This window comes from Mirounga leonina, unplaced genomic scaffold (genome assembly GCF_011800145.1).
Source record: "Mirounga leonina isolate KUSES-001 unplaced genomic scaffold, KU_Mleo_1.0 Mir_170, whole genome shotgun sequence".
In the NCBI taxonomy this organism is placed as follows: domain Eukaryota; kingdom Metazoa; phylum Chordata; class Mammalia; order Carnivora; family Phocidae; genus Mirounga; species Mirounga leonina.
Genome location: NW_023270433.1, coordinates 10554884 through 10567092, shown reverse-complemented (window position 1 = coordinate 10567092; position 12209 = coordinate 10554884). Strand labels below are relative to the sequence as shown.

Sequence of the window (12209 nt, the reverse complement as noted above, 5' to 3'; positions counted from 1 at the left end):
ACCTCATGCTTTCAACTTTTTCTGCAATTCTCATTTTTCTCTAACATATGGAGGTTCCAATCAATTGGAAATAGACAAAGCTTTCAAGAAAATTTGAAAAGATTAATGTAGTTTAAAGGAGGGCCTGACATTACTGAGGCGATTTTCTAAACAAAAATCGTCAGTCTTTCTCCCCATACCTTCGTTAGTTCTAATGGATTCGTGAAGCCTCGGGAACTTCTCTCCTTTAGTCTGAAGACTGGGAGACCTTTTTTTCTTTTTCTTTTTAAGTGACCTAGTACATCTTATTTTTTCTCTGTGCTTAAGAACCCCAAATAGAAAATAATGCTGATATGGGAATAAATTTTCACATTGAGAAATGAGAACAGAATCCTAATCTCATTTATAGTTGATACTTGGACCTGTTTACTATTCTTAATTGGAGCAAGACACTATTATTTTTACTACAAAACACCTAGCTAAATCCTATCTTTATTTAGTCATAGGTTTTAATTCTGGCAGATGTCCAAGAAAGGAGAGCAATCTAGCCATCAGTGACCAAGTCACTTATGTGTGCTAACCTCATGTACCAAGGGCAGAGAGGCTTCTGGCAAGAGACCCCTGTCCTGGTTGGGCAGCATCCACAACCCTACATCCTCTGGCTCTCAGGGCACTTGGTCCAAACCTAAAGGGCAGAGAGAGTTCAGAGTTCCAACGACAGCTGGTGCTCTGAAGACAATGAGCTGGTGGAAGAACAAAAATGTTTAAATATGCAATCTCCTCCAAAGATGATTACACATAAAGCACTGTCAAAAAGTAATTCCCAGAGACATCCTCTGGTATCTAAACAAAACAATACTGCAAAGGCAGAAACAGCAGATGCCTACATATTAAAGAGTAGGGTAAACCACTCATAAACAGCCTACTGATTGTTGAAAACAAGTTGCTACGCACCATCACAAAATTAACAGCTATCAAAAAACCAAGAGCAGATAATGAAGGCTGACTTCAGGACCTCTGTGCCCACAAGCTGGCTGAGCAGCAGGGATAAAGCACAGCAGAGGAATAATGTGGCACCATGAAGTACCTGAGCATATTGAACGCTCCTTCGGAAGTGACAATGGAAGACCTGTGGGTTTGTTCCTGGAGATCTGGGGGGTGGGGAGGTTGCTTAATGGGGGGTACATCTACCACTAAAGCAGACAGGTGGAAGGCCATTCAGAAGGTACCACCCCCCCACCACCAAAGAAAATATAATAAAGGATCTCTTACAAATATATTTGAGACACTAGATCCGTCACCCTCTGAGAACAGTCCACTACACATACATACGCTCTTGTCCCCATCTTCTTCCAGACGCAGAACAATCTACAGGGGCCTTTTAAGCTGCCCCATTTTCAGACCAGGTCTGTGTGACATGCAAGACATACACAGTTCCTCTATTCTCAGTGAGAAAACACTGAGGATGAGGATCGTCGTTCTGAGATACCGTGACACAGAAAGCTGCGTGCCCAAGGAAACATTCCACGTTGAAGCAGCGTCTACGGCCAAGAAGATCCCCAGACAGCCCAAAGGCCAGAACAAAAAGCCGAGCAGTGCTGGCCCCCCAAGCCTGGGGGAGGGCACAGCATGAATGAAGCTCCCCAACCAACCGGTCTTCTCGGCAAACGCGGTTACGTGTGCCAAAGAGCATGCCAACGAACAACAGTGCTGCGTAAGCTTTGGAGGAATCGGCAATCCATTTGTAAATGTCCGACACAGAGCTGGAAAAACATGTGACAGGGAATAAAACTGCAGGGACTTACATACCTCCATATCTGGCCTAAACTTATCTTCAAACACAGCCATTGCTGCCAAGGAGCCAGAACCTGAAAGAAAAAGATGCATCTTTAGTGTATTTATCGACTCCCAGCTTCTCCCTCTCAAGTTGACTTCGGGGCAGTAAAAACAGCAAAACACGCCCAGTGTCCCACTCGAGCACAGTGTAAATATTAATCCTATGGGGCCACATAAACCAGGTAAACAATGCTCCTCAAAAGCCTGAAGTCACACTTACCACTGTCTCGGGTAAGCCTGCAACTGGCCCTACGTTCACTACTGACAGGAGTAACTGTAAATTATTCACAATAAAATGCTGAAGCAGGAAAATGAGGTTACGGAGAATTAGTACTTTTTCAAAAAGTGAATGCCACATAATTTCATACATGCTATGCCGGGAGTCTTGTGCTCCACAACTGGGCCTTGGCAGGCTGCTGGGCACAGCGCTAAATACCACGCCAGTTAGAAAGGATAGATTGTTTTAATGAGCTGGCCCTGGCAGAGTCACCTTGACACTCAGGGAAGAAACTACAGCCCCAGCAATGGTAATAGGACTGCAAGCTGCAGCCACCAGGTTATTCCAGCTTCAACTGTAAAACACTTTATTATGTGGCATTTATTTGGAGCTATTATTTTTAGTTCGTACTTTGAAGAGTAACAGCTGAGTAGACAAAATGACAAAGAAACAAAAATTTATTACCACAATAGCAAATGGTTGAAAGGTTATGTTGCATAGATATTAACAGACAGCAGATTTCTCCCTACAAAAGTAGGATACAAAGGCGTTACAAATAAGTGTGGGTTCCCTTTGAATGGATGTAAAAGGCAGCTCAGCACTATTTGAAAATTTAAACTTGCTTTGTTCAGAAACCAGAGAATCTCTGGAAAACCATCATCTTGTCTTTACAGGGTCCTGGCAATATTTCAGGATACTCTACTTTTGGAGAGAGGATAGAGTTGCCCACAATTTTTTACTCCAATTAGAAGATTTTTTTGGCATTTATTACTTTTTAACTTGTTTTGCATAACACTATCTATTTAGCTGGGTCACAGAGAAAACCATATTTTCTATTTAAAATGATTTGTGTACATCGCTTGACCACCTCAATGGTTTTAGCAAAGGAAAAAGGCAGCGATTAAACAGTTTCAAATGAGGTGTCCTGCTGATTTTATCAAGTCTGCTGAATGTATAATGAAAAAGGAGAAGCTGACAGCCACGCTGCATTGAGAAAATACAGACTACCTTATCTGAACCATTTAAGGAGGTCCAATTATAGATCAAATTTAAAGGGTAGAAACAGCAGATTTACAGACACAAATCAATGAACATGGTAATCCCGATGAATGTGACAGATACTCCTGTTATGGAATATTGCTGTGGATGAGGATCATTACCTTCACAGCACCGGATACATCACATCTAAAGCAGTAGGAAGCGTCAAGTGTAGACCGGTATTACAAGCAATGACTATTCATTTAGGCTTGGGAGCAAAAGGCAACCCCATTCTTCCCTCTTACCATTTTTTTCTCTTTTAAAAAAAGGGGAGGGGGGATCTAAAGAGATATTTAAAACTCTCTGGAAAGGAGACTGAACTTAAACAGCTGTAAAACCAGTGTGCACCCAAATAAAACCAGCATATAAGCGACAGCAAATTCACCAAAGCCAGCCAAACCTTTGAATTTCGTTAATAAACATGTCCCTGAAAATGTGAAAACAGAGTCAAAGTCCACCAATATTTCGTGAGTCACATATTTACTCTGAGATTCAGGGATCAAGAGGAAAAAGTAACCCGTTTCTGTTCTAAGGCACAGGTGAGAACTAGTCTCAGACTTTGTAAAAAACGAGCTGGTTCTATGTGGAAAACAAAGGACAGCTGTCGCGAAGAAACAAGAAAATTGCAAATAAGGAAAGCTCGGAAAAAAATACTTCTAGATACAAAATGCTCCTGCAGAGCGCCCAACAGCAGGCTTGCCTTATCCAATCTGGTCCAAGAATCTCCCTCTGAGGAGCCAAGGGTAAATGTGGCCTGAAATAAACAGAGGCCTGAAATAAACATTAAAAAAAGACAGGGGAAGGTAGGTAACCTAAGAGCTAACAACTTTGTGGAAAACTGTAATCAATTATTTTAAAACAGAAAACGAAACTTACCATAAAAGACATTTTTCCTTAAAAATTAGTAGCCCTGTTTTTTTCTCTGGGGCCATCCTTTCTTTCGCAGTTCACTGTAAATAAGTTAATTTTATTCTTATTTTTCCTGGGCACATATATTTCCGTCTGCTTAGCTTCATTCGATATTTTAAGGAATGAAAAATATTTTCCTCCCAATATAATTCTTCCTTTATCAAAAAAATCTTTTTTTCCTGCTTAGAAACAATGCTACAGACAAAATTTCTGTAAGGGGAAATTATGTACTAAATCTAAACTCTCGGAACAAAAAGTGTCTCTCCAGTGTGGGGATGCTTCCCATACTATCAGAGACTGATTTTTTTTTTTTTTTTTAAAGAGCTGGAAGGTGCAGACCAGGTAAACACAGAAAGGACACCGGAATCTTTATTTACATTGTATTGCTGCTTCCCCTTTCCCACCACCCCCCAGGACACACACTGCAACCTATACAGCACGTGCACAGGGTTAGAAGTTTTCTGGAAAGCATAAACTGCCTGATTCTGCTGCTCCTGAGATCAAAGATAAGCAGACTCCAAATAAACTTGAAAAGAAAGGGAAATTCGACATTAAAAACAATTTCTAAATCACTTGCAAATTAGCTCCTGCTCCCAGCTTTTCAGGAAAGGAGGACTCTGGCGCCCCCTTCTCAGACATAGGTGGAAGTGCTAGGAGATGGAGAAGCACTGACTCAAGTCAACAGGTTTCCAGGAAACCCTGAAAGTGTGTCTATTTTAAGACTGAAATCAGAATTTCAAATATGACTGCAATTGCCCAAAGTGGCCAAAGAACAAGATGCCAATCCTCACATAATTTCAAGGCAGTGCAACTGGGGGAAGGAACAGGAGTTGGCCATTAAAAAGGAACAAGGAAGGTAAACTTGACGAGACCAGTATTCTTTAATGATTTCCCTGAGGTTTCCTAGATTTTGTTTCAGTGCCATTTAAAACCGTATACAGTAAACCACCTGACTAATGCCACACTAATACAGCAGCCATGAGACCTACAAAATGTTTAGATATTATATCCCATGTTTACGCCAAAATAATGCCCTGAGACATTCCATGATTTCAGCACTGACTTAAACCAACCTGGCACTTTCGAACCCAAAACCAAGGCAAAAAGTCTTCTGAAGGAACATTTACCCTGATTCTCTATTCCAAAAACAAAGTCACCTTCGACAATTCGTCAGCAGTCCCTGGTTTCCCATTAAGGAATAAATGAACAGAAAAGCCAGGAGACGGTGTACGAGGGCCTCTGCTTAGATGGCAGGCATGTCAGGGGAAGGAAATGGATGTCAGAGGGAATATGCTTTCCACAAATGCAGGACGGGCTCTAGGAAGAAGGAGTGTGAGGCCTGCCCTCAAAAAGCTTATCTAACGGTAGGGAGGAGAAGGCAGCCAAGGAGGAAGAAACCAAAGCGTTTTGTTGAGCACCCACTCCGTGCCATACATAATTTTAGGCCATTTACTCATCCCACTGAAGCGATAAAGCTTCTTGTCTAGCATTACAGAACTAAGAAGTGCAGGGCAGGAATCCTACCTCAGGTGTGACTGGAGAGTCACTCTCTCATGCCACAATAGTTCAGAGCAGACATGCATGACCTTCCATGACCCGGTCTCTGTCTCCCTCGACCCCCTCCTCACACTTCACACCCCACCAACATAAAACTGACAATAATTTCCTAAATTATACCATTTCAAGCCAATCCCACCTCGGCACGGGCTATGCCCTTTGCTCCCTTGGCAGTCCACAGAACTCCTAGCCACCCTTCGAACCCCAGCTTCTTCCCACAAGCCTTCCCTGACCAACCCCCCCACCACACGTTTATCACTCTCCTCTCTGCAACATGTCCATCCTTTCATATCTGTAGTCTCGGGCACACAGTGAGCACTAAATAGGAGCTGCTGAATTAAGCTGGGCTGATTTCAGGACAACTGTCCAAATGAAGGAGCTGGGGAAAACTCTGAGCTGGCCCTGAAGGCGTGATGATAGCAGTAAATGCCTTGATAAAGTGGAAAAGAACATTCATTGCCTAATTTACCATACTGGGATGAATAGAAGACAAACTCAAGTGTACAGCAAGTTCAATGTTCAAAAAGAAAAAAAGGCTTTAAACCCACAAAACCATGTCCTATTATAAGTCCTAGTCCGGTCCAAACCTCTGTGGTACCACAGGAGTAAAATGCCCTCCGTGGGTTCCTGCATTTTACTACCACAACCTCGTCTCATCAGTAGTTTTCATGCAGCTGCTCCTTAGCAACCTCCACCAAGTGTGCCTTTTTCAGCCCACCCACACTTGCTGAGTAGCCAGTGTTGCTTCGGAACAAAGCTCTTTGAAACAGAAAAACGAGGTGCAATCAGTGACCAGCATTGAGAAAGATGACGGTGCAGGACACAGTGGTGGCTACCTAGCTATCCGCTGGCTCACCTCCCGCACCCACCGTCCTTCCCTAGGGGCTGCCCACCTCCTCCCCGCCCCACCACTCCGCACTCCCAAACCCCACACCAGCCGATCCGTGCAGAGAGACAGGGACGGGGGAAGGAGACACAACGCAGCCCTCTTCCACCCAAGGGGGCCAGGAACCGCCCCGCACTCCCCGACCCACTGCGGCCACCAGCTGGGCACCGCCTCAGCCTGGCTGCCCCCGTTTGGTGGCCATTCAAAGAATTCCTCCCACAACAGATACCCTGCGGGGTCCCAGAAAGCAGGTCTGCACCCCATCTCTGACTGTCAGGGCCTGACTCACTTCAAGTTGACAGTGGGGGCCGTGCACACTGCTAACCTCCAGGAGAAGGGGGTCCCAGGCAAAAATGCCATGAGGGGCCACAGCTCCAGCCAATCTTTTAAAATGAAGTATCTGCTCTTATTAATAGCAGGCCACAAGCTTAAGCGGGGGGGGGGAGACCAACTCCTGTAAACAATGTAAAATATAAGCCCTGAAACTCAGAAAAATATGTGCAGCATGTAGGACATTAATAACTAAAAAAAAAGTCATAGATATGCCAATCTGGCAAGAGAAAAAAGGACACAGCAGTTGACAAAAAAGGAAAAAAGGCACCAGCCTGTACACATTTAGAAATGCTGTTCAAGGTCACTCGTAATCAAAGAAATATGAATTTAAATTAAATAACCTTTTTTTTTTTTGCCTTTTACATTAAAAAAGATTAAGAAAAATAATACCCAGGGCTGACAAAGATGTAGTGAAAAGGGTAATCTTGGGGCGCCTGGGTGGCTCAGTCGTTAAGCGTCTCCCTTTGGCTCAGGTCATGATCCCAGGGTCCTGGGATCGAGCCCCGCATCAGACTCCCTGCTCAGCGGGAAGCCTGCTTCTCCCTCTTCCATTCCCCCTGCTTGTGTTCCCTCTCTCGCTGTCTCTCTCTCCGTCAAATAAATAAATAAAATCTTTAAAAAAAGAAAAGGGTTATCTAACAACACTTGTAGAAGCAAAAATGAATAGAACTTTTCTAACGGTAATTTAGAAACATCAATCAGAAAGCATAAAGGTATACATCTCCCCTCAGCAATTCCACTGCTAGAGAGTCATTTTAAAGAAATAAATGGGTATGGGGCGCCTGGGTGGCTCAGTCGTTAAGCATCTGCCTTGGGCTCAGGTCATGATCCCAGGGTCCTGGGATCGAGCCCCGCATCGGGCTCCCTGCTCGGCGGGAGGCCTGCTTCTCCCTCTCCCATTCCCTCCTCTCTCGCGGTGTCTCTGTCAAATAAATAAAATCTTAAAAAAAAGAAATGTCAAAGCAGAGTCCCATTGGTTTTGTCTGCTCTTCAGACATGGCAGGTCCGAGAAGTCCCATCTTACAAAAGGGAGACAGTCTCGGAGGTAAGGAACTTACCCAGATCACATAACCAATGATTAGCAAATCTGAGGCTGAACCCAGATCATTCTGAATTTCAAGCGTCTGATGTTCCTTCCATTCCACTGTGTTGCCTCTTAAGTAGCAAAGTCAAATGCTTGAAATCAAGATTAACAAGCATGGAAACAGCTATATTTTCTTAGCTCCCCACCACAAAAAAAAAAAACAAAAAAAAAACATGCTTTCTAAATTGCTTTTTCTTCAGATTTCAGGAGAATGATTAGCACACATCTGGGTATGGTTAATTTGTGTTGTTTTGCTCGGAAATTCAAATGAGATTGGGATTTTAGTTAAATGTTCTAAATGATTAAACAGATGTCATTCACTGGTTAGCAATACCACTCAACTATCTGTTCTGAGTATTTATTTTAAAATAGTCCCACATTCAAAAAAAATCTTTTAATAAAAAAGAACACTGAAATTAGTCTCCATTTTCTAAAACCCCTGAAGGTACTTCTGATCTTGGTTAGCTTATCAGCACTAGTAGTTCAGTTTGAACTTAACTTTTTCGGAGAGAACAACCCAACTCAGGACAAAATCTGAAATGTATCAAAAAAATTTTACCATCTAAAATATCACTTTTACCTGTTCCATATATTCAAAAACACTGCATTAATATGGCTTGAGGACAGAAGAGTTTAAAAAAAAACATCAACTATGTTTTTATAGTGTTCACTCAAGTACCAAATCAAACTGAGCAATTCTAGAATGTGTGTTTTTAGACATGCTGAAGAAACAATAAAAGACTAAAATAATTTTCTAAAGCCCACTGCTCTAAGTCAAACTCCTAGAAGGAACTGAAAGCCAGCAGGTAGAAATCTGCTTTTTCTAATAATGTCTCTGCTCACAAACTCCCAGACTGGAAAGGGGGAAAGAAAGCATTTATTGGGAGCCTTTCAGGTCCCAGGCCCTGAACTCAAGTGAGGTACGTATTTCTTCATTTTACAGACAAGGAAATGGAGGCTCAGCTAGGGAAGGCAGTACAGTCAGTAAGCAGTGAAGCCAAGAGTCAAATCTAGGCCTTGTGGCTCCAGGCTTTAGAAGGGCAACTTCCCACTCATTCCTTCCAAGTGTGCCCAATTTATGAGTGTAGCCTCTGGGCGCACACTGCTGTGTGGCGGGGGCACAATCCGTGGCCTTCCTCTGGCATACCCCGGAGGCGCTCCGAGCCCCGAAAGCCGCCCCAGGAGGCACGACCACCTCGAGCACAAGGTGACTGTGTGCCTGAAGCCGTACTACAGCTGCCCGCTGCGCCAGCCTCAGCCCCCCACCCCCACCCCCGGTACAACGGGGACCATGACACTCACTGGGTGGCTGGGCAACTTGCAGGACAGGACGCACGGAAAGCGGAAAGCAGCATGTCTGGCACACAGTAAACGCTCAATAAAAGCTAGCTATTGTAATTACTCTAAGACAAAGGCCCTGTCCTCCAGGAGCTTCTCAACCAGTTCCAGGGCTGGCAGTTTTAATGGCAACACAGGGCTTCAAAATTTCTTTTCTCCAAGTCACAAAGTTCTGACCGGCAGCAGGAAATGGATTTCTACTGCTTTTCCCCAAACCAATTTAACCAGGTCTTTTCAGGGAAAAAAGCTGCTCCTTCTGCTAAGGAGAGGTCCGTCTGAAGTACCCAAGGACCAGTTTGCCACTGGGGCCTGCCAAGGTGTGAGCTGTACGCAGCGATGAGAGAGTAACACACTGAATAGTCGAATCCATCAGTGTCAGCTCTCCCTGACCGAGTGCTGACTCACACGTGCTCATTGTTAGTCAACTGGCCACTCATCGTGGGTAAAATTTGGTGCTCTCCAGAGACCCATGGATTGGGATCATTTTTCACTCCGTTCCTGTCTACGAGGACTAGCCTCCTGGTGTTGGGGCCTGCTCCGGAGGCCAACACTGCCAATGTGTGAAGAGCTGATTTATGAATATAAAGCAACGGTGGTGCCAGGGGACCACGTTCAGCCACTAAAGAGCAGTGGAGCACCTCTCGTAGCTTGGGGAAGACTCAGACACCGACTTGAAATGGTTTAATTGTACGCATGCATTTCATTACAAGTCCTGGCCAAAAGCTTCAAGGCGAGGCAGGCCAAGCAATCAGACAATCTTGCATGGGTTGCTGAAATCCAGATTTGTCCTTTGTCAGCATAAACAGTTTAACTTGATGTTTTCACTCCTGAGTAAGCACTATTACGTTTAAACCCCTCGTGAGGGGGAAGAATGCTTCCTTTTCATCAGCAAATGTACCTCAATGTCAAAGAGCCTTTTATTCCCAATGAATAAAAAAAAAAAATCATTCCATTTAATACGCTTAGAAACAGAATTTTAAAGCATCCAATGACATTTGCACTCAAAAACTAATTTCCAAAAAAAATGCAGTTCCTTTTCTAAATATAGTCAAAAAGGAGTTAATTTTGCCCAAAGCAAATAATCTAAAACACCACTTGAAGAAAACAGGGATTTTTCTTATATTTTTTAAAGATTTTACTTATTTGAGGGGCGCCTGGGTGGCTCAGTCGTTGAGCGTCTGCCTTCGGCTCAGGTCATAATCCCAGGGTCCTGGGATCGAGCCCCACATCGGGCTCCCTGCTAGGCGGGAGGCCTGCTTCTCCCTCTCCCACTCCCCCTGCTTGTGTTCCCTCTCTCGCTGTGTCTCTCTCTGTCAAATAAATAAATAAAATCTTTAAAAAAAAAAAAAAGATTTTACTTATTTGAGAGAGAGAGACAGAGAGAGCATGAGGGGGGAGGGGCTTCAGGAGAAGGAGAAGGAGACTCCCTGCCGGCTCGATCCCACAACCCTGAGGATCACAACCTGAGCCGAAGTCAGATGCCTAACCTCAAATGCCTACCCCACTGAGCCACCCAGGCGCCCTGGAGTCTTTCCTATAATTGCAACTGCAATGTCTCACCGACCTGACAGGTTATAAACACTTATTCTTAAGCAAAGACTAACAAATCAGGGCATCCTGGCCTAAAAAGTAAAAGTTTTATTAATGTATTTTTAAGAAACTCCACAAGGTATGAGGACAGAAGTGTTCTCCTTCCAACAAAAGAGTCACCTAACCCTATGCTTAGACGGTAAGACGGGATGAGAATTACCTTAAAATAGGCCTCTCTTCATCAGTCACTAGGCTCCCCTGGGACCCCGACATTCAGCACCGTGAGCACAGGGCATACACTTCTCCCTCCTGCTGTGGGAGCTCAAGGCAGTCCGAACTGACAGGTCTTTCAAAGGCCTTTGCTCTGGTCCACATTTCAAAGTAACTTCCCAAATTGCAGTTTATTCCACTTTGCGGGCCTTTCTCAAGTTTTCATGCCCCTCAGAACCCTCAAGGACAAAGGACCACAGAGTTTAATAACTTATAAAACATACCCAGCCTTAATCATCAGGAAAGATTTATCTTGTCCACAGACCTGTGTGCAAACGACAGGAAATCCTACATACTGAGAAAAATGTGCAAAGCACTGGTACATAGATTTTTCTCACTGAATCCATCTGTGGACTAGCTGGTATTATCTCCATTTTGTAGACTGAAAAAAATTAAGTTCAGACAAGCGAAGGAACCTACCCAGAGTCACACAGCTAGTCACGGTAGTTACGGCTGACAGCGACTCCCTCGCTCTATGAACTCCACAGTGAGAAGTCTTCTGATGCATAGAATGACTTTCCACTTAGTCTGTCTAATAAGCAAGTCAAAATCGAACACTACGTTCTAAGAGTACAAAAGGCACCTGTCTGTAGCAGGGCCAATTCTGGCCCAATTCTAGAACAAGAGCAGGTAGAGATGAATTAGTTAGCCTCCCTCTCTCTGCAGTGGGGTCTAAAGCAAAGAACTTAAAACTGAAAGGGCTGCATTTAACTGTTCTAAAAAGTATGTCTGGCAAGGGCTTTTACCTGGTTGTAGACTAAGGACTGAACTCAAGTCAGAAAAGACATCATGGTAAAAATCTCAGAGCAGAAAAAAAGAGGAAGAACAGCACCCTACATATTAATTCAATTTTACCCACAAGAGACATTAAATATTTTTTTACACGGAATCAAGAACAAAGTCACTCTAATCAGAACAGATTAAGAACTGGCGAGGGCTGGTTAGATTACATTCCCTGCAACACCATGATGAATTTTAGAAGTATTTTCTCATTTTCTAACATAACGGCACCATCTATTGGCTTAGTACCACCTTCACAGCAACCAGGAATCAAGATGCATAATCCAACTTTCGTGAATTTTCGGTTTCCGGTTGTTTCGTTTCCTGGCATTCCACAGCAGAGCAAATGTTAAAATATAAAACCCATGCATTGCACATTTTAAATCTTCTGAAATGCATCATACTTAATCAGAGCAGGAAAAACTTCCAGGGAAGTCTTAGTATACAGAACT

General features: G+C 43.6%; 1 protein-coding gene across 2 annotated transcripts in view; it reads right to left on the bottom strand.

The window, feature by feature from the left end:
• PSMB7 (proteasome 20S subunit beta 7) overlaps positions 1-12209 on the bottom strand; it is a 59098-nt gene that overhangs the window by 27202 nt on the left and 19687 nt on the right. For both annotated transcript variants that reach the window (XM_035015832.1, XM_035015831.1), the window contains exon 6: positions 1789-1847. In XM_035015832.1, coding sequence (XP_034871723.1) covers positions 1789-1847 — 59 coding nt within the window. The remainder of the gene's footprint in view (positions 1-1788; positions 1848-12209) is intronic.